The following is a 22,442-nucleotide window of genomic DNA, read 5'->3' as shown; positions in this document are numbered from 1 at the left end:
ATGTTCTTTCTTAACACATCAAAAACTTACCTAGCAGCTTGCTCATGTTATTAATCCTTTGCAGGTGAATGTAGTAGCGTAGTAGAAGGATCCATGTAATATCTACTTTAGTTGGAGTCTTTTTTATAGCATCTGTGTCCTCAGGTGTGTTACCACTTTGGTAAAAAAATGTATCACTAGTCTGGAAGGCAACTTGGTACTTATCTGAAAGTAAAAAAAAATAACAACAAGTATTATTATGCTTTTCTTGAAAAGTAACAACATGAAAAAGTCCAATTTATAAAGGAAAGACCAACACATGGGACTACATTTGATTTAAAAAAATTTTGTGCCACAAAAAATAATAAACACAAAGTTAAAAGATAAACCATATACCTAGAAAAGATATTTAAAGCACATGTAAATTGATTCTCTCTAATATATATTACCCTTGCATCAATCAATAAGAAAAATCAAACAGCCCAATAGAAAAGTGGACAAAGACCTGGTTGGTGTGGCTCAGTGGTTGAGTGTCAACCCAGGAACCAGGAGGTCATGATTTGGTTTCCAGTCAGGACACATGCCAGGTTGTGACTCCATCCCCAGTGTGGGGCATGCACAGGAGGCAGCCTATCAATGATTCTCTCTCATCATTGATGTTTCTATTTCTCTCTCCCTCTTCCTTCCTCTCTGAAATCAATAAAAATATTTTTTAAGTGGAAAGAGAATTTCAACAGGAAACTCATAGAAAAGAAAACCCAAATGGCCTAAATTTTTAGCATCACTGAAAATCAGAGAAATGCAAATTAAAATCAAATACCATTTCACTTCCCTAAGTAATTGACAGGCACTAAAATCTGAAAATGATAAGTCTTGGCAATAATATTAAAAAATCAGAATTCATATACACCAACATACCAAGCAAATAATCTGTGTATGAAGACAAAAGGTCCACAGTGGCAAATTCCGGGATGCTAAGCAACGCCTCTTGACTGACTTGATCAGTTCTAACGTTCTTCTTTCCAATAAGCAAGTTAATTGCCAACACAGCTTTACTGACCTTAAATAAATGCATAATTATAATTAATAAACGTAAGCTTTCTGATTCATAGATCACTCATTATGTAAATAATGTGAAGGAGAGAATTCATAAAATAGCATTCAACACACATTGGAAGACAATATAAAGACAACCTCAAAAATAATGTTATCCTCAACATGTGTAATATATCATAGTCAAATCAATGAGCACTGTTGGCAATTTAATTAATGTATAAATCACTTTAAAGAGGCTACCTCACCTAGCTATGACAGATGTTTGCCAAAATGTCAAATATGTGCACGTGTGTATCTGCCGATATTTTCTTTAAAGGAAAGTTGAAACAAACCAAGCCAGGTCTGGCTAACAGTGATTAAAAACGCTATCTATATTAAAAGCATAAGTCTTCCCAAAGAAACATCATTGGCCCAAATCCCAAAGGACATGAAAACTTCCTTTCTCTTATACAAATACATTGTGTTACCTTAACAGCTGGTAGGTGAAAAATACAGATATTACAACAAAAAAAAAGATTAAATAAACATCACACCAACCTGTGCAGCAGCTCTTATTGCAATCCAGGCCAGTGAACTGTACACTTCAAATCTGTTTATTGTTGGTTCTTTAATAGAACTATGCCTTCTGGTAGAAGTCTAAAAAATGTGGGCAATGTTTTATGATAAAGACATATATAAAGATATCATAAAGTTTCATGATCAATTTTCTCATCTTCTGAAGATGATAATTTAGTAGAATAGTATGTAGCCATTAAGAATAACAATGTCTATGTATCTATTGACATAAAAAGATGTTAAAAGTATATTGGGGCAGAAAAGTGTAGGTTACAATATAGGATGCAAAATATGATCCCATTTTAATAAAGATATGCACATACATATATCCTCTATATATACAAGCAGGGAAAATTAACAGTGTTCCCCAGGTTTTAAGGGTGACTGAATTATTTCTTACCATTTTTTTCTAATTTTCTAATAATGAGCTTGCATTATCTGAATAATAACAAAATAAACACCAATGGCATTTTAAATAATGTGTTTACTTAAAACTATATTTACCATTTTAATAGAAAATTTATAAATTGAATCTATTATTTGTAATGATGTCAGAAATAATACTACTTAAAGATTTTTATAGGTATTTGCTATCATATTTCTAAATAGGAAACTATTAAAGGGAAGATGGTATCATAAGAATAGCAAAAAGTAACAATGAATGAAGATATGTTTTACATGAGTGTGTATATGTGTGTTCTGTTTTTAGACATAAGAAAAATCAATGCTACAGAAACAGGAAGAAAAGAACTCCACCCACCATATAAAATGTGTTTTACATTTTTAAAGATAACTAAAATAAGCATTAATAGTCAATTTTATTTATTATTATTATTTTTTAGAGAGTGTAATAGAGAGGGAAAGACAGAGAGAAACATCAATGTGAGAGAAACACATCAATTGGTTGCCCAACCCCGGGCCGGGGAGGAGCCTGCAACCAAGGTACATGCCCTTGACTGGAATCAAACCTGGGACCCTTTAATTCACAGGCTGACGCTCTATCCACTGAGCAAAACAGGCTAGGGCAATAGTCAATTTTTAAGATTTAACTAATCAGGACAAAACTATCAGAATGTTTGGTTCTAATTTTTGGATGCTCATATTTTGGCCAATTCTATAATCTTAAACAAAACCACAGAATAAAATAGACAATAACAAAAATATTTTTCTCTTACTGCTGGCTACAAGACTCCCAAGGAAAGGAAAAGGCAAAGAATAATGCTGATGCCAGAGCAGGAAATGCAATGTACAAATGTGGCCTGTCCTCAAATGATACCTGCAGAGATCTGCCTTTGGGGGATCTAAGCAATACAGCCCTGCCCCAAAATGTGAAGACCCTAATAATTGGCCATAATGAAAATACTTAGGCTCTGGGTTGCCTTGTCAGTATACTGGCTATGTAAGGTTGAAAATTTAACCAACTTAAATTCTGAAAGCAAGACTAATAGGCATTAAGTGAAAAATGCAGAATAACATTAAATGACTATAATGTGAGAACAGTTAGTGTTGCAGACATTTTAAAAAGAAAAAAAAACTCATTTTGAATGGAGAGGAAAGCTTTATTGAGGTCAGGCTTGAGCTCGGAATAGAAAAATTTGGACTAGGAAAATTATATGGTGGGCATTTTTTAATGGGGGAGGTGCTCAACATTGCATATGAGATTCTAGACCATGAAAACAAACTAGAAAAAGAAAAAAATACATCTAGATTGGAAGTAAAGAAGCAAAATTGTCTTTGTTTGAAGAAGACATGACCCTATATGTAGAAAATCCCAAGATACACACACACACACACACACACACACACACACACACACACACACATCTAGAATTAATAAATGTGTTTGGCAAAGTCACAGGACACAGCAATGAAAAATCTAAAAATGAGATTAAGAAAAATTCCATTCACAATAAAAATAAATATTACAAAAATGTACAAAACTTGTACACTAAAAGTAAAACACATTGTTTGAGAAAAATTAGCTAATCTACACTAATAAGAGAGAAAAATGCTAATTGACTGTACCTTCGCTATGCTCACAGCCAATCCGAGTGATTATGCAAATTAACAAAGATGATGGTTAATTTGCATACACTGAGGGAGGGAGGAGTGAAGACTGAAGACAGCATAGAAGGAAGATGGAGGGAAAGCAGAAAGCAAGGCAGCTGCGGGAGGGAAAACGCACGCAGCCGCCACCACAAAGGCAGCCGGCCGCTGGCGGCAGCAGCAGCAGCAGCGGCTGCTTGCACAGCGGTGTTGGGCAACCAATTGATGTGTTTCTTTCACATTGATGTTCTCTCTGTCTTTCCCTCTTCCTGCAACGGGCCTCTAGTATCTAAATAAATGAAGAGACCATATTATGAATTAGAAAATTCAATATTGTTAAGATGGCAATTATCCCCTAATTGACGTGTAGATTCAACAGAGTCTCTATCAAAATACTTAGTTTTCTACAGAAATTTACAAGCAGATCCTAAAATGTATATGAAAATGCAAAGGACTCAAAATAGCCGAAACAATTTTAAAAAGGAAAAACATTGTTGGAGAGTATGTACTTCCCAATTTTAAAGTGTACTAAAAGCTACAGCAACGAAGACAGAGTATACTCATGGAAAGGCATACTTATAGATCAGTGGAAGAGTACTGGAAGTCTACATGTCTACATTTATTATCTATATTTACATTTATGATCCACTAATTTTGACAAAGGTGCCAAGGAAATTCAATGGTGCTGGGACAACTGGATCTCTGTGCAAAATGATGAGTTTAAATACTTCATATTTTACACAAATATTTATTCAAAATAGATCACAAACTTAAAAGCTAAAACTATAAAAATTCTAGAAGAAAACATAGGTAAAAAGCTTCAACGTCTGGGGTTAGGCAAAGAGTTCTTGGATATGCTACCAAAAGCACAATATATGAAAAAATTGATAAAATGAACTTCATTAAATTAAAAACTTGTCTCTAAAAACACCATAAACAACATGGAAAGAAATACTGATGTGAGAGAGAACATTGATTGGTAGTCTTCCATATATGCTCCGACCAGGGATCAAACCCACAACCTTTCAATATATGGGATGAGGATCCAACTAACTGAGCCACACTGGCCAGAGCAAATTAGTCCCTACAATGCTCCACTTCCCTACCTTTACATATCTTGATTATATTTCTCATTATATTGTGATATAATTATTTTTCTTCCTTCCTCTGTGCTCCTTAGGGAAAGAGAGTAACATGCCAGGCATACATTAAGCACTCAATTAGTGTTTGGTTAATAGATGAATAAATAAATGACTGTTCAAGAAAATCAACTCAACTTAGCTAACAAATAATTATTGAATAATTACTATGTACAAAATACTTTAGAATGTAAATGTTTAACTGAAATTACATAGTGATGGAAAACAGTTCCCTTGAGTACCTATTACATGCCAAGCCCATTACATTAATTCTCCTAGTTAGTCTAAGAGATATCATAGTACCATTTCACCAGATGAGAAAACTAAGCTTAGAAAAGGCTCCAATTATACTGCTAGCATGTCATGAAGCTCAGATTCAAATCAAAACCAGTGCTAGGCTCACTGTGCTATACGGATTGCATAAAAGTGAAACTATAATGCTTTCTTAAGGGTTTATAAAGCATTGACTGTATGTAGACAAATGTCAAATGTTATATTTCAATGGTCTAAATGTGCTCGGATGAAATTTTTTGTTTATTTTGGCTGCTTTCTGTGTTTCTAGTAATTATATGAATTGCTAAAATATTTATACTGTGTCAAGATATACAGAAAATGATGATCATATTGTATGGACTTATATTATTCTTCTCATTCAAATCCTAACTTGTTCAAGCTCTTCATTATAAACACTTGTCTAGAAAAGGCGAAAAAGATGATATGTTATTATCCTAATATCCTATTAATTTGTATTGCTACTTGCTATGGAAACAAAAAATTTTATTTTCTCTTATTGGAAATAAACATGTTTATACACCACAAAGAGTAACTTCTCTATGTAAGTACAGATTTTTGATAGGAAAAAAAATTAGTTGCTGTCCCCCAAAGGCAGCTATCATACGAATAACTCAACTGTCTGAAAGCCCATTTGCCTAATGGTTTAAAATCATGTTTATGTTCTCAAAAATTAGAGACTTGACACTAAAATTTTCTGAAAATATCTATTGGAGGGTCCATGAAAACAAGAACAGAATTTGACTTGGACACTGCTTAATCACTTTCCAGAATACTGCCTGGGTCATGTAGGTGCTTGACAGATGTGTGATGAGTGAATTAATGACTCTATCACAAGGGGATCTATTTGTAGCCACATCAGTAATGAGAACCTTACCTGTCCATCACTGAAGCTATATTTTGTTTCCTTCAATTTCCTGATCAATACTAATGACTTAGAGTACATACATGTACCTACACTTCATAGATAACATTTTTAACAGACAAAAATGTCTAAATGAAGCCTATTCCCAGAGCTTTACATGAAATATTGAAAGAGACACTTAAACATGAGTATGACCACAAAGTACTGAATTAATTTCTCTAAGTCACACAGGAAAATCAATCTCATTATTTCAATAGCACAGTAACATAATAAGCTCAAAAGGTAATTAACTTAAAATTTCTAATAAAAGTTTATTACCTTAGGTGTTAATGGTGCTGATGAAAGTTTGTGCTTTGCCTTTCTCATATGTAGATATAATAGGGCAACCTCTAGGTAGGAGTCCCTTATCAACCTAAAATGATATATAGCATTGTACTTAATAAATAGCTACACCACTCATAATTCCCATTATTTGCCAATAATTTCTGAAAGGTAAAAACAGACAAAACCAGCATCTGTCCCAAACTCCCACCCTCTTTGCACAGCACTTTTTGCATAGACACTAGCATCTGCCTCCCTACTGAAATGAGAAACTCTGGAAGAGAGCTGAGCATCGTAACTTGCTCTTACTGGCAACACTCCATAATATCAAGGCCAGACTAGAATAATTCAGCCAACTAGGCAGTAAAGAGATGAAGGTCAAGTCTGAAGGAACCTGCCTTAAAAACCAAGCCTCAGCTTGGCTGGGTTGCTCAGTGGGTTAAAGTGTTGTCCGGATACATCAAGGTTGAGGGTTTGATCCCTGGTCAGGACCCACAGAAGAAACAACCAGTGAATGTATAAATGAGTGGAACAACAAACCAATCTCTCTCAAATCAATAAAAATTAAAAAACAAGCCTCTTTCAACCCTCCTACACTAATATCAAAAGAGACACCTAGAGTTATGCAGGAAGCAAGGATTTGGTATGGGTTACATCTGTGTGCTCATTATGAAACCTGTCAGTTGGGGCCCTTTAGATCAGTGTCATTGTAATAATGGCGGCTTACTTTGAATCTTGAGGTGATTTATTTTTACAGAATTAAGTTGGCCAGCCCTGGTACTGCTGACCAGAGTGAATATCCACATAGTTCCCTTCTAGATAATTTCACATCCAGGGGGGGCGCTGCAATCCTAGGACTGACAGTAGGTTGATCTGAGTACAGGGAGGCACAGTCCAGTGTGCCACTGTGATAATCACATCATCAACCATCACTGTAACTTCCTTGGGTCAGAGTCAAGAGCAACCAGCTTGAAAAGGAAATCGGTAAACCTGCTGGACAATGGACACCAGTAAACTAGCCCTATTGTGGGCAGTACAATACAGTGTCTTTCCAGAATCTGGGCTCAAACCACAACACACACATCGTTTCAATAGTGGAAAGATATTGTCTTTACCCTGAGTTTTGATCATGGCTCAAGCTTATTTGTATAGCTTCATATAAACTCTCAAGTTGCAAATTTGGAGATTTCTCCTCCATCAACATTTGACATTCTATTTTGCCTGAAAGAAGAAAAAGAGGGACAAGGATGGGTTTTTCTCTTTTCTATCATTTAGAACTTCAGAACAAATATTTCATGCTGGAAATTCAGAAAACTGGGCATGCTGTCCTTTTTATTCATCTGCTGTTTCTTGCTGGAAGAGAAGCCAATAGGGAAAGAGCTTTTGTTTTCTTCCCCAGGCATCTCAAGACTTCTCTGACTTCAGGTAGCAACACTGCATCAAAGCCTCCATTGGCTTTCCAGACATGACTGCTTATATAACCTTCCTCTTCTCTCTTTTTACTTTGTGCTTGCCCTTCTTCCTTGGGCACTCATTCCCTTTTTTATATACATCTTCCTCTTTCCTCTGTCTGCTATCACAGATACCATAGAAAACATCTCTAAAAACAACAAATCCTTAAAAGTCAGCAAAATCTATGAAAACCACCATGGATGATGGAAATGCTCCAGTTCTCACTCAGCGCCCAGCCTTCATGGTGAGCTGCAGCTGTCAAAGGTAGGTGCTGGAATGACGCTTTTGTAACAAAAAGGGCAGGAAAGGGAAATCTTATAATTACTCTAAAAAGGATCCATAGTTTTGGCACAGCATGTGAATGGGGCACAGAGCCAACCCGTGTTAAGTTCACATCTGGGCACTATCATTTAGAAGCTGCTGATTTCTGAAAAGTTACTTAACCAGACTGCTCCACATTCTCCTCATCCGTCAACCAGGAATGGCCATACTTACCTTGGAGAGCTGCTGTAAGAATCAGAGATATGAGATGTGAAACACTGACTAGAGTGCCTAGCATCTATTAGATGCTCCAAAGGAGAACACTCACAAACATCACCATTTTTCTCATGGCTAAAATGGCCACAATAAAACCTTATGGACATATTATGTAAATATGTGTTGTATAAAAGTTATAAATATAAGTATGCCATAGCACTTTAATTTAAATGGGTGTGTATTTTTTTGTAAAAATTAACTAAAGTGTTGAGCTATGTAATGAAATGATGTATCTTCCAAGCATTATTTAAGGAATTTATTTATAGTTAAATGGCTGATGCTGACATTCTTTAGTCAAACATGAAACCAATGAGGGGTAATTGTGATTATAAAAGAAACTAAGGAGTACCTTTTTTCTTTCTAGATATGAACTGAAGATAAGTTGTGTTCTCTTTATCTAAAACTTAGTTTGTACTTTGTTTGTCATTACCAAGCCCTTTGTAAAAATCTGGATTTTTTTATACTCACTGACTAGATTTTCAAGAAGCCTACTGTTAAAGGGCGGGGGGGTAGGGGGGGCAACCTCCACAAACTTTATCCTAATTCTGACTCCAAATACATCTTACCTTTCTGAAAAAGGATTTCAGCTTCCACCTCATGTTCCTCTGTTGCTGAAATCTTACAGAGCTTCAATGCTGTTTCAAAAAGTTGAAGAGCAGGTGACCACTTTGAAAAATCCTTCTTTTTACTGGTATAGTACACTTGCTTGGCCACTGTATGTCCTAAAGAAAGACAGTGGATAGGAAGGGTAAAATAAACTATATCGTGTCAAAATAAGTGACTAGACTTCTCTCACATTACGGCATCTACTAAGAACCTGGTGGTCTTTAGTTTTTAGTATCTTAGAAAATTTTTAAAGAAACTCAATATCCAAATATTTCAGTGAACTATAGCAATAGTCCTTTAAAACTTAATTTTTTAACAAATTTCCATTATTCTCATTTTTAAAAGGAAGAGTAATCTCTAAAATCTTTCATTCAGTTGTAAAATTTTATACTGCTCTGGAGAACAAGTTCTCGTGTTCCTAAGATGAGGTTGTAGTAGGGAAACATCTGGAAGTTTTAAAGTTTTATGCTCTTTCCAATAAAATGTGCATATATTAATAGGCAGTAATTTTGCTTCTACTCAGCTCTGTAGTGGCTGCTTGCTATGCATATTTTGTCATCCTAACGAGATGGTAACCCATTATGGATGAGGGCCACATGCTACACTTTTGTGTGGTCCCATCATTACTTAATTACATAACAAATGGTTGCTGTATGGGAGAGGCATTAGATTTAATCTGTGTGGCCTCAAATACAGACAGATACTATTCAAAAAATATTTTCTGAGTGATTAGGCACTAGATAAAAATGAGAAAGGAGGTTAAGGTTTATTAAGTGCTTCCTACATGCCAGGCATCACCCCAGGGAAATAATAAGCATTATCTCATGTAATCCTCCCAACTTCAACTCCAACTCCAACTGGATGCTATTATTTAGAGGAGTAAGCTGTGGCACAGTGAGGTCTAAGCAACTTGCCAAGGTCAACTAGTAAGTAGCAGGACTATAGTCTGAGCCTATGTAATCAGGCTCCAGGGCCCACACACTAAACTATGATACTGTAAGTCTCCTTAAGAGAGAGATCATGGAGCTTAGTGTTTAATGGGGAATACTGATGGCCAGACAGGTGAGTAAAATACTGTGTGGTCAACTGCATGGCAGGGAAAGCAAGGACACTGTGGTAGCAGGAGAACTGGTGTAACGGTGCAGAAACTTCATTTCTTTAATGTGATCTTTTCTCCTTTGCTTCCTTTGAATTCAAACTGGCCTCATCCAGCACGCTGACTCACCCGTCTCCTTCTCCCCTTGCATGTCCACTCCCTTAATCATTAAGCCCTCAGGACAACAAGGCCCTGGCCAGCATTACACAATCTTTGGAACAAAGCCATGGGTCTATTGCCACAGAGACAGAGTTGCAATCAAACTACAGATAGCATCTAGCTAGGGCTCAGATAAGTTTCAGCTCCAGACCCAGAAAAGTGGAATGACTCCACCAACCATCTTTGGAAAACCAGACAAAGCAATGCCATGGCTGATATCAGCACCATATGCACTGATCAGCTACCTCCTACCTTAGTGCCAACCAATCAGTAGAGACCATGACCCTGACCAGGGCCTAACTCCCTTCATCTCCTATATAACCTATCCCCTAGGAGCCATTGGAGAGCCAGGTCTTTGACCAATGGCTTACCTGTGACTCTGGGCTTGGTGCCATTTCCTCAACTAATAAACCCTTACCTCCTTGGCTGCAAACTCCTGTTTGTGTTTGATTGGGCATTGATGTGAGCTGGCAAATGGACCCCTTTAGTCCAGTAACACTGATCCAGACCTGGGAAAGGTCAGGAAGCCTTCTCAGAGAATGTGACTGTCAAAGCCAACAGCTGATGACTGCCTTGAATTAGGTAATTTTAAAGAAGAAAATTTTGGGGATAAAGAGGAGAAGGCAACTGGAAGAAAAACCACATTGATAGGGCAGTTTACCATACACAATAAAGGGATATGAACAGAAAGGCAATGTAGGATTGCAGGATGAAACAGTTGCTGAATCCCAGCTAAATTACTGGTTCAGGCCAGTCACTGGTACTACCATGTTATTAGAGGCTTTGAACAAATCCCTACATGTCTCTGGGCCTTGTGTGTCTTTCACTCAAAAATGAACCAGCAGAACTAGAAAAATCTGAGGTCTCTTCAGGTTCTGAAAATTTTCAGTTCCAGGATGCGATGGCCTACAAAGGGCTTTCAAGAAACCTAGGACTTTTTGTAAACGTTTAGTTCAGGAATCTGCTATATAAACAACAGGATGGTGGAAAACTGTGCCTCTCTCACTCTTTCTTATCCAGGGAGAAGTTACCGAGCCCTTACTTCAAATGATACAGGATGGCAGCAAACTGCTGAGAATGTGGAGATGAAAAAAACCAGGGCTTGCTCCCAGCTCCCAGGAGCATAAAGCAGCCAGGCATGGAATAATGAGAATAGCTAACACCTACAAAGCCCTCAGAAAAAAGTCGATGCCCTTCTAAACTTGTTATGCATTCCACTTGCTTCACCCCACATCAGCCAGTGAGACTGGTACATACTTTTCTTATCCACATCTTATGGGAGAGGAAACTTGAAACACAGAGAAGTTAAATGACTTGCTCATGGAAATCAGACCAGAATTCCTTCTCTAGTGACTATTCTCTTAACCCCAACAATTACCAAGTGTCATCAGAGATCCCAGGCAAGAAGGATATGCAAATATCCCTTGTATAATAAACCTCATGTTTCAATATATCTCCCATTTTTATAGTTTTCACTATCATTTCAAATTATACCATAACACTGTTTATTAGTAATCCTATCTAAAAAAAGAGAAACATGCAAATTGACCATACCTCTGCTATGCCCACCAGTCAATCAGAGTGAGTATGCAAATTAACTCAACAAAGATGGCGGTTAATTTGCATACATGGGCCCCAAGCGGCCTGGGTCCTGAGAACATCCTCGGTCAGTGTGCTCCCACAGGGGGAGCACTGCTTAGCCAGAAGACGGGCTCATGGCTAGCGAGTGCAGCAGCAGTGGCAGGAGCCTCTCCTGCCTCCGCCGCAGCACTAAGGAGCAGAGAGCTGAGCAGTAAGGAGCAGGGAGCAGGCGGGCGGTAAGGAGCAGGGGGGTCCCGGACTGTGAGAGGGCACAGGCTGGGCCGAGGGACCCCCCCAGCCCAGTGCACAAATTTTGTGCACCAGGCCTCTAGTTATACTATAACACTTTATTAATCTTCATGTCATCAGGGCACTTAAATATATGTACTATATATGCTATATCTACCCTATATAACATAGTACTATATAACATAGGACTAACACATAATAATAGTACTTAAATTGTCTTCTAGAATTTTGTTCAAATTAGGAAAAAAAAACTGTATAGAAATGATTGACTGTTTTCTCTTTCTAACTAGAAAATAGGTTTTTTAAGTGCAGATGGTGACTGGCTAGGTTCCTCATTGTATTTCCACTCCCCAGCATCCTTCTTGCAACTTTCCTCACTCCTATTATAAAGTCAATAATTGACTTTTTTTAATCTAATAAGAAAGGTCAAGATGCGGTTATTAGTGGAAAATAAATAACCATGATGCTTATTTTTTGTTTTATAAAAATAATCTCAAAATGCCTCTTTCAATGTGAGGCTTTCACAAGAAAAAGTAATTGTTAAGTGTCTCTATTCTTGCGATGCAGTCTTTGCTATCACTATACAGGCAGATTGCCAAGAAAGCATTAAGTCAGATTATATTATGCTTCATAATATTGAAGTGTTCCTTTTTCCAATAAACATCAACTCTGCGGAAAAAAATTGTGAAACTGACATTGTTTTGACAGAAAAGCTGCTTTGGGTTTTATTTCTTAAGTCTGTGTTTAATATAATATAACAGAAAGCAAGCTGTTCTGCTTCAAGTGAGTCTAAGAAACAGAACCAGCATTGCCTGTGAGTAGTGACACATTTTCAAGATTACTGAGGCAGGAAAGCAGAGAATACACTTGATTTAACAAAACCTGTACAGTGTAACACAACCTGTATTTAAGCTCTTATAGAAATCAAACATACTAATAATATAACAAACTGTGGACTAAAGATGCAGAAAAATAGCTGTCACGGGATCAGATTGCAGGAAGGAATCTAAGAGGTCAGTTAGACCAGCCTAAGTTTATAAATAAGGACACTCAACAATATAGAGGTGAAGCGGTTTACCTGTAATAACAAAATTCACAGCTGATGATGAGGGTGATGATCATCCTATCTAATAAAAGAGTACCATACCACAAATTGCCCGCACCTCCACTACACCCACAAGCCATGCCCACCAGCCAATCAGGAGCGAGTGTGCAAATTAACCCAACCAAGATGGCTGCGGCCATGGAGCGAGCAGGAGGCTTGGGTTTCCCCGGCAATGGAGGAAGCCAAGCTTCCCGCACACCCTGGCCAGCCCTGGACTCCACTCAAGGCTACAAAGTTTCAATTATAGAAGATAAATAAATCCAACAAAAATGGCAGCAGCCACAGAGCTGGAGAGAGCAGGAGGCTTGGGTTTCCCCAGTGATGGAGGAAGCCAAGCTTCCTTGCCTGCCTTGGCCTCTGCTCAAGGCTACAAAGTTTCAATTATAGAAGATAAATAAATCCCAACAAAAATGGCAGCAGCCATGGAGCTGGAGAGAACAGGAGGCTTGGGCTTCCCCAGTGATGGAGGAAGCCAAGCTTTCTGCATGCCCTGGCCTGCCCTGACCTCTGCTCAAGGCTACAAAGTTTCAATTATAGAAGATAAGTAAATCCCAGATACCAGGGCCTCAACTTGAGTTGCCAGGGGGCATGGCCAGCCTGCAAACCACCACAGGCCCCTCGTCCAGGCCATCCCATGCCCCAAGGAAACCCCCACCCTGATCTGGAACATCCTTCAGGGCAAACCAGCTGGCCCCCACCCGTGCACCAGGCCTCTATCCTATCTAATAAAAGAGTAATATGCAAGTTGACTATCACTCCAACACACAAAATGACTGCCCCCATGTGGACATAAGATGGCTGCCACAAGATGGCCAGCAGGGGAGCGCAGTTGGAAAGGACCAGACCTGCAAGGGAGGGCAGTTGGGGCAATCAAGCCTGCAGGGGAGGGCAGTTAGGGGTGACCAGGCCGGCAGAGGAGGGAAGTTGGGGGTGACCGGGCCTGCAGGGAAGGGCAGTTGGGGGTGACCAGGTACACAGGGGAGGGCAGTTAAAGGCAATCTGGCTGGCAGGGGAGCAGTTAGGCATCACTCAGGCTGGCAGGGGAGTGGTTAGGAGGTCATCAGGCTGGCAGGTAGAAGCAGTTAGGGGCAATCAAGAAGGCAGGCAGGTGAGCAGTTGGGAGCCAGCAGTCCTGGATTGTGAGAAGGATGTCCAACTGCCTGTTTAGGCCCGATCCTACTGGGCCTAAACAGGCAGTCAGACATCCCTCGAGGGGTCCCAGATTGGAGAGGGTGCAGGCTGGGCTGAGGGACACTCCCACCCCCACCCCCACCCCATCCCTGTGAACGAATTTCATGCACCGGGGCTCTAGTCATATAATAATAAGGATCAATACTAATCACGGGGAGGAGGAGCAGAAGGGAATAGGGGAAAGGTTCTGAAAAGGTGATGGCTTGAGCACCTCTGCTGCCCTCCCTTCTCCATTCTAGTCCTACCACCAACCTCTCTGAGCTGATCACCAGCTGGTGCAGGAGGCAAATGGGTCCCACCAGGCTGATGGGTCCCAGGAGGCAGGGGTAATGTTTAAAATGTAGATTTCATTATTATTCAGGTATGGATGAGGTTCATAGAGCAGGAGACAATTGCCATGGAAAAGATAGTTTATTGTAATTTCCCTAAAAAGAAGAGCCATAGCACCCCACGCAGGGCCACACAGGGAAGCACCAGGGTTCGTAAGAGGTGGAGGGAGCAAGGGGAAAAGTGGACTGACAAGAGCCTTCGTTGTGGTTCTCCTGGGACAGAATGGATGGGGTAGGGAAAGCAGACTCAGCTGGTTTAGGACTGGCTAGTTTAAGGAGTTTCAGTGGGCACTGGTAGTCTGCCAGCTGTCCCGGGGGTGATGAAGGTAGGGGAAGAGTGGCCTAGAGTGCAAGAGCCCAGCAAAGGACAATAAAGTTGCTGATTAGGGTTTGGGTTGTGGGCTCTGTCTGGAGTGGCTAGTTTGCATATGAAAGGCATGTTCAATGAAAAGTGATTTGCTAATCTCTAGTTACTGGCTAGTTTCTCCCTAAATAGCAAGGCGCCAGATGTCAAAGCATCAGAAACGCAGAAAACAAAAAGGCCTGGTCAAATACAGGTTAGAACAGAGAGTTGGTACAAGACCTTCGTCCTCTGAGCTGGAGGAGAGCCTGGGAGCTAGAGGCAGGCTTCCTTGGGTCAAACCCCAGAGGGGTGTCCTGGAGAGAGCTGGAAACAACGTCCCTGAGTTCCTCCCAGGTTTCTGAGGGGCTGTGAGCTTTCTGCTGACTGGTCCACTGACTCTAAGCAGGTCCACTTTTGGTTGGCTCCAACCTGTTCTTCCCCCAGCAGCCAGGACTGTATTTTAAAACGTAACCATCCCAGCTTAGCTCTTCCCATCGGGCTGCCCCAGCCCACTCTGTTCAGTCTGTCCTTGTCTCCCTACAGTTCCAGAACATGCCCAGCTCGTCCTGACCTCAGAGCCTACAACTCACTGCTCCTTCTGCCTCTACAATGCATACTTAGTGACCCACATTTAAGGTGTGGGGTTAAATGCCGCCTCCATGGAGAGGCCTTCCCTATTTACTTAAATGGGCAGCCATCTCTTCCTTGTTCTTTATCAACAGATCTTATCCACGTCTTTCATAACACTAACAATTCATAATTATATACATATACTTAATTCATTACCATATATTAGCTTTCACTTTTTTTTTTTATAGATATTTTATTGATTTTTCACAGAGAGGAAGAGAGAGGGATAGAGAGTTAGAAACATCGATGATAGAGAAACATCGATCAGCTGCCTCTTGCACAACCCCTACTGGGGATGTGCCCGCAACCAAGGTACATGCCCTCGACCGGAATCGAACCTGGGACCTTTCAGTCCGCAGGCCGACGCTCTATCCGCTGAGCCAAACCGGTTTCGGCATATATTAGCTTTCTATATCCTTGCTGATTTCCTGTCTAATTGTTACCGCATACATATTTTATTTTATACAATATTTATTTTATTACATTTTATAAATATTAAAAATATTTATTTTATACAATATTTATGTGATATGAATCCATGATATAATATGCACTCCTATATGGTTTATTTGTTTATCTCTGTCTCCCACACTAAGACCAGGGATTACATTTGTTTTTATCTAAAATAACTTCCCAGGTCCTCACAAAGAGTCTGGCACACAGTAAATAACCAAAAACTATTTGGTAAATAAATTGAGCCTGAGTATTCATAAATATTGCCCCATATAAATGTACTCAGGTAATAGTGTGCCTGAAAATAACTTAAAATTTTTCACCAATGGCTTCAGTGTAATATATGTTTAAGTGTTCTTACCGATTCTCATTTTTGTTTTGGCCAATAACATGATATGAGGAAGATAGACATTTTTCAAAGGCTGTAATGGACTTGCATAGTCAGTGTTTGATGAAGGAAATTCAATTGTTTCTCCAAAAGTTAGCATCTGTAAAAGAAACATTGTAATGAGTAATTAGCTAAAGTGGTTTGGAATAAAGAAAAAAAAAAGAAACAGAATAATAAGTTTCTAAATCTTGAGAACTCAAAAGCACTCTCACCTGTTCAATAAGAATGTTGTGAGACTGAGTCAACAAAAGTAATTTTTCTGTTTTTGAAGAGAGCATTTCCTTGAATTTCTCTGCCCTTGTTAAGTCATCCAGCAAAAGCAAGCTTCTCGCCAGAGTTAAATAAGATCTCGGAGAAATAAACTCACTTCCTTCAAGCAAATGTATTATGGCCTATTAAAATAAAATTATTCCTTTGATCGTATTGTTTGCAATTCACTGAAACAAGAGCTGGCCATATTGACTGTCATGCATTCAGTAACTAATGGGATATAAAATTCTCTCCTTTTGTTCTACACTGAATCCTTTGGTAACTATCAACGTGAATGAAATTTCTTTCCTACCTGAAGGTTTGTTATGATGTCTGCCCTTAAATGCTTTTCTTGTAGGCCAATGATTACAGCTTGCATCAAGAATTCAGCCTGTAGCTCCCTGTCGCCTGCACTTTCTGCCTCCACACACACTTCATTGATGAGGCTAACGTAATCTGTCATATCATTTTCTAAAATAAACAAATGTAGTTATTTAAAATGCACTGAGAAAGTAACAACATATATACACATAATATGCCCCGCGTTCATCACAGGAATATTGTGTAATATAGAAGAACAGGAAGATCCAAAGAGACAGAAAACAGACTACATGAGACGTTAAAAATAAATGTGTTGTAATTTGGGGGGGAGGCACTTTACGGTATCCAAATGCTGCAAAACCAGTAATAACATTACATGAGATAATTTAATTTGGGAGATTGATAGAGATGGGTGGATAAATAGGTTTACAAGTAGATAATTATTCATCACTGTAAGAATTAACATTCCTGTGAGCCAGCCTGTGTAATCTAAGAACTTTATAAGTGTAACCCATTCAATTTCAACAATAATCCTATGAAACAGGTACACTTGCCTCCATTGTACAGAGAAGGAAGTCAGGCATTGGTGGGTTGAGAGACTTGGCCAAGGTCACACAGCAAGGAAGTGGTAGTCCAAGCACTGGAACCCAAGGCAGCTGGCTCCAGAACCTGTGCTCCGGACCCCTCACCCTATGCTGCCTGCTTTGCATACATCAGCAGCGTAAGTGCCATTTTCAGTGATACAAGGGACTACTGAAAATGATTATTCTTTTTTATAAAATATATTTTACTGATGTTTTACAGAGAGGAAGGGAGAAGGATAGAGAGTTAGAAACATCGATGAGAGAGAAACATCAATCAGCTGCCTCCTGCACACCCCCTACTAGGGATGTGCCCACAACCAAGGTACATGCCCTTGACCAGAATTGAACCTGGGACCCTTCAGTCTGCTAGGCGACGCTCTATCCACTGAGCCAAACCAGTTAGGGTGAAAATGATTATTCTTACGTAAGAACCTGAATTTTTTATTCTGGAAACAAATTAATCTAGAGAGCTATAAAATGTTAATGTTAATAAAATATATCCCAATAAAACCTCTGTTACCGCCCTAGCTGGTTTGGCTCAGTGGATAGAGCGTTGACCTGTGGACTGAGTTCCAGGTTCAATTTCAACCAAGAGCACATGCCTGGGTTGCGAGCTCGATCCCCAGTAGGGGCTGAGCAGGAGGCAGCCAATCAATGATTCTCCTTCATCATTGATGTTTCTATCTCTCCCTCTCTCTTCCTCTCTGAAATCAATAAAAATATATCCATATTAAAAAAACCTCTGGCCCTAACCAGTTTGGCTCAGTGGACAGAGCGTCGGCCTGCAGATTCAAGGGTCCCAAGTTCGATTCTGGTCAAGGGCATGCACCTTGGTTGCGGGCACATCCCCAGTGGGGAGTGTGCAGGAGGCAGCTGATGGATGTTTCTCTCTCATCGATGTTTCTGACTCTCTATCCCTCTCCCTGCCTCTCTGTAAAAAAATCAATAAAATATATTTTAAAAAACCCTCTGTTACCTACATGAAATCACTTTTTATAAAAACTTCGATTAAGAAAATAGGATATTTATACCTTTCACGATTCCAATGCCACGGATCTGTGCAACAAACGCAGTCACCAATGCTAAGCGGCACCTCAACCACAGATGAATGTTGAAATATTCTCGAGAATTTAGGGAGATAGGATCTAAAAATTCATTATCATCTTTATTTTCAATGGCCTAAAACAATATTAAAATCATGGTTATCTTCACATTAATATTGGCAAAGTTCTAGTCTAATGCTAAATGAACTTACTATAAGTTAAAAGAAGCATCCAATATCATTTAATAGTATTAAATTTTAAATTTTAGAAATTTTTGTACATTCTAGAAAACATAAAAAATACACACACAAAAACAAACAAATAAAAGCACCCATAATCCCACATTCCTCTATTAACATTTTGGTCTACTGCTTTTCAGCTTTCCTTTTTCTCTCTATACCCATTGTTGACAAACAGTCTTACAGTCTGAATTTATCACTGCAAATGATAGTATCCGCAGTTTCAATGCCCTCAAAATTTTTGTAAACATCATCTGAAAGACTGAATAATAATAAATACTCGCTAACATCTATTGCGTGCTCCTCATGTGTCAGGCACTGTGCTACATGCTTTATACACATTATCTCATTTAATCCTCTTGACAAGCCCAAGAGGAGTTATTATTTGTTTTACCCATGGGAGACCTGAGTCTTTGAAAGGTTATCTATTTGCTTAAACTTCATCATATTTTGGCAAAGGTGAGACTCAAACTTGTGTCTTTCTGACTTTAGAGCCCACAGTCTTAATCTCCTCTGTTGTATCACTATATTCTGCTCACATCCCAAAATTACATCATTGATCTATCATCCTTATTAATACTCTTTACAAAGGGAGCTCCAGGACCAGAGCTACTGGGAGGGAGACGCAAAGGGAGCTTTTTCCAGGGAATGGCAGCAACCCATCCTATTTAGAAATTTGGGAACTTCAAAGTCATTCAGACCAACACCCATTTGTTCTAGGAATTCCCTGCTTTGCATCTCTGATAGCTCACCATCTCCCACCAATTAGCAGTATCTGTTGTCAAGGAGCAGCTCTGGGGACGGGCAGGGGGCTGGAGTCTGGATAGACAGGTGAGAAGCACAGAAGAGGAGGGTGAGCTGTTCCCAGAAATGGTAAGAAGTGAACAACAGAAGCCTGGCAGCAGAATGGTGACCACAAGGGCACAAGCAATGGAAGAGTCTAGTTGGATTAGCATCCACATACCTTAATCTCTCAGTGCCTACAATTTCTGTTACTATCCAAAAGCCACGTCACAAGTAAGCCAGGGTTTCTCAGCCTTGGCACTGCTGGCACTGTGTGGCAGATAATTGTTGTGGGGAACTGTCCTGTGCATTGTAGGATGTTGAGTAACTTAGTTGACCTCTACCCACTATATGCCAATAGCGTCCCCTCTAGGTGTGACAACCAAAACGTCTCCAGACATTGCCAAATGTCTCTTGGGGAGGCAAAATAGCCCCCAATGAACAACCATTCCTTTAAGTCAATTTTCAGAATTAGAATGCTTTTTAGAACTTTTATTACTTTTAATATAGTTAGAAACGAGTCTCTACTTAGGACAATTAGTGTTACTTGTAATGACAGTGAATATTAGCAATTTTATTCATAATATCTATATATATAAAAGACTAATATGCTAAGTGTCCCTCTGCCCATCCAACCGGTTGTTATGATGCACACTGACCACCAGGGGCAGATGCTCAATGCAGGAGCTGCTGAGCTGCAGTGACTTGGCAGCAGCAGTTCTCAGGTGATGCACCCCGAAATCAGAGAGGAGGGAACCTGATTCCTCACAGGGCCATGCAATTCCACCTTCGGCAGTGGGTTATGTTGTTGCTGGGGCACGGTTGGCCCCAAATCTGGTTTACTGCACACTTGCATTTGTGTTCCAAACTCTGTACAACAGTAACTTTGCAGAGTGCCCTCTCTCACTCCAGGGTGCTGAATTCGGCCTGATCCCTGCAGGCCAGGCCGAGGGACCCCACCTGCTGGAGGGACCCCACTCACTCTGCAGATGCTGGGGAGGGACCATGGAAGGTTGGCTCCAGGGTGTGTCTGGCCCATCTTACCCAGTCTTGCCCTGCTGGCCACCTTCTAATTTCCTTTCAATGTGCACGAATCTGTGCACCAGGTCACTAGTCCTATATAATAAAAGGCTAATATGCAAATTGTCCCCTCAACTTGGAGTTTGGGAGTTTGACCAGGGGGCGAGGCTGGCTGGCCAACCACCCTCGAATCCTCCACCCGGCTGGCCCTGCCCCCAATTACCCCCCACCCCGATAGGGGGAGGGGCCAGCCTGCCAACTGTCCATGGCCCCTCCCTCTAGGGTGGGTCGGATGGACCCCACCTGTGCACGAATTCGTGCACTGAGCCTCTAGTTTAAAATAATGAGCAAAGATTCTACATGATGAATCTTTGTATTTCAAACAATGCTATTTTATTAAGTTACTTGATCTCATAAAAAATCCAATAAAATTTCAAATACTTTGCAACACCAGTTGTCAAAAATATTTGAGAGCTTAAATAGGGAAGAATATAACTATGAGAAATCCAAAGTAGGAAACAGCACAGGTGTCATACTGGTAATGCTAACGTAACAAAAACGTGAGATGAAAAGTAAAATAAAGTGAAACAACTTTATTTACTAGTGAAATCAGACCTATAATTTTGTACTGCCACATTTGGTGGGACTTCAGTGATTATACATCCAATTCCATCAGTTCACAAATGAGATTTACATTTAAAAATACTATAAAAGTTTAAGGGACTTGCCCAAGGTATGCCAGTTAAAAACAGCATAAACAGGGCTTACACACAGATCTTTATACTCCATATTCAATGTTTTTTCTACTTTATCCCTTTGTTTTTATCCAACTGATTAATAAGAATAAGCATTAAATTCATACGTACAGAAGCTTCTAGAGAGAGGGAACTCTCTGTGTCAACTTGTGCCGCCTTCTTTTGAAAAAGTTTTGAATCCTGGAGAAGCTTAAGTGTGGAAAATACTATTGCAACACTAAAATAAAGAATATATTTTAAATGTTATTAGTTTTACACTTGTGGCATTTGTATGTTACTTCCTCCAAAGCACCTTCCCACTGCCCCATTCACCCCTAAAACTGTTAGGTGGCCTTCTATGCACCCTAATAGTGCCCTGCTCTAACCATGTGTTCTAATTTATCACACTGTTTAATTGTGTATAAACTGCTCTACAGCTCATCTGTCTCATTCCCTGTTGGAACCCAGAACCTAGTACCTGGGACAGAATACTAGTAGAACCAGAAAAATATTTTAAAATGAAAGTGAGTGAATGCAAGAATGAATAAATAAAAGTTTCCAAGATTTAAAACAAAATTTACTGACAATATCACTAATAAAATGAGCAAATGTGCATTTAAATAAATCAGAATGGGGTTCTCCAGCTTTTTGAGGTTAGTTATAATATTGTTACTTAATGCTACCTACTTAGAAACTCTAAAGCTAAATTATTGTTGAATCAGTGTCTAGTGAGAAGGGAAATGTACTAAATTAAGAAAGTAGAAGCCAGGAAATAGAAATTCTTCTTATTTCTTATCATTTTATACATATGATTGTCTGCAGTTTAGACCATTACATCCTCCTCCCCTCCAGAATAATAAATTTATAATTGACATCACCCTTTTCAAAATATTTAGATAATATACATCTCAAGAGGCTTCTTCTTTTGAAAATCTATCCTCAAACAAAATTTGAAATACAGAACAATCCGCCCGGCCAGGTGTGGCTTGGTAGTTGAGTGTTGACCTATGAACCAGGAGGTAACAGTTAAATTCCCAGTCAGGGTGCATGCCTGGGTTCAGGCTTGAACCCCAGTAGGGGGCATGCAGGAGGCAGCCA

At 39.5% G+C, this 22,442-nt stretch overlaps 1 protein-coding gene across 1 annotated transcript in view; it reads right to left on the bottom strand.

Annotated features, from left to right (window-relative positions):
• Window positions 1-22,442, bottom strand: part of CFAP54 (cilia and flagella associated protein 54) — a 247,148-nt gene that overhangs the window by 49,600 nt on the left and 175,106 nt on the right. Inside the window, exons 52-62 of the mRNA XM_054719381.1 lie at window positions 21,477-21,582; window positions 18,557-18,704; window positions 16,934-17,091; window positions 16,584-16,763; window positions 16,345-16,471; window positions 8,808-8,963; window positions 7,368-7,473; window positions 6,250-6,343; window positions 1,573-1,671; window positions 898-1,039; window positions 31-204 (exon numbers count right to left, since the gene is read on the bottom strand). Coding sequence (XP_054575356.1) covers window positions 31-204; window positions 898-1,039; window positions 1,573-1,671; window positions 6,250-6,343; window positions 7,368-7,473; window positions 8,808-8,963; window positions 16,345-16,471; window positions 16,584-16,763; window positions 16,934-17,091; window positions 18,557-18,704; window positions 21,477-21,582 — 1,490 coding nt within the window. The remainder of the gene's footprint in view (window positions 1-30; window positions 205-897; window positions 1,040-1,572; window positions 1,672-6,249; window positions 6,344-7,367; window positions 7,474-8,807; window positions 8,964-16,344; window positions 16,472-16,583; window positions 16,764-16,933; window positions 17,092-18,556; window positions 18,705-21,476; window positions 21,583-22,442) is intronic.

This window comes from Eptesicus fuscus, chromosome 7 (assembly GCF_027574615.1).
Source record: "Eptesicus fuscus isolate TK198812 chromosome 7, DD_ASM_mEF_20220401, whole genome shotgun sequence".
In the NCBI taxonomy this organism is placed as follows: domain Eukaryota; kingdom Metazoa; phylum Chordata; class Mammalia; order Chiroptera; family Vespertilionidae; genus Eptesicus; species Eptesicus fuscus.
Note: the sequence above shows the minus strand (reverse complement) of the source record. Positions and strands in the feature narration are given on the sequence as shown.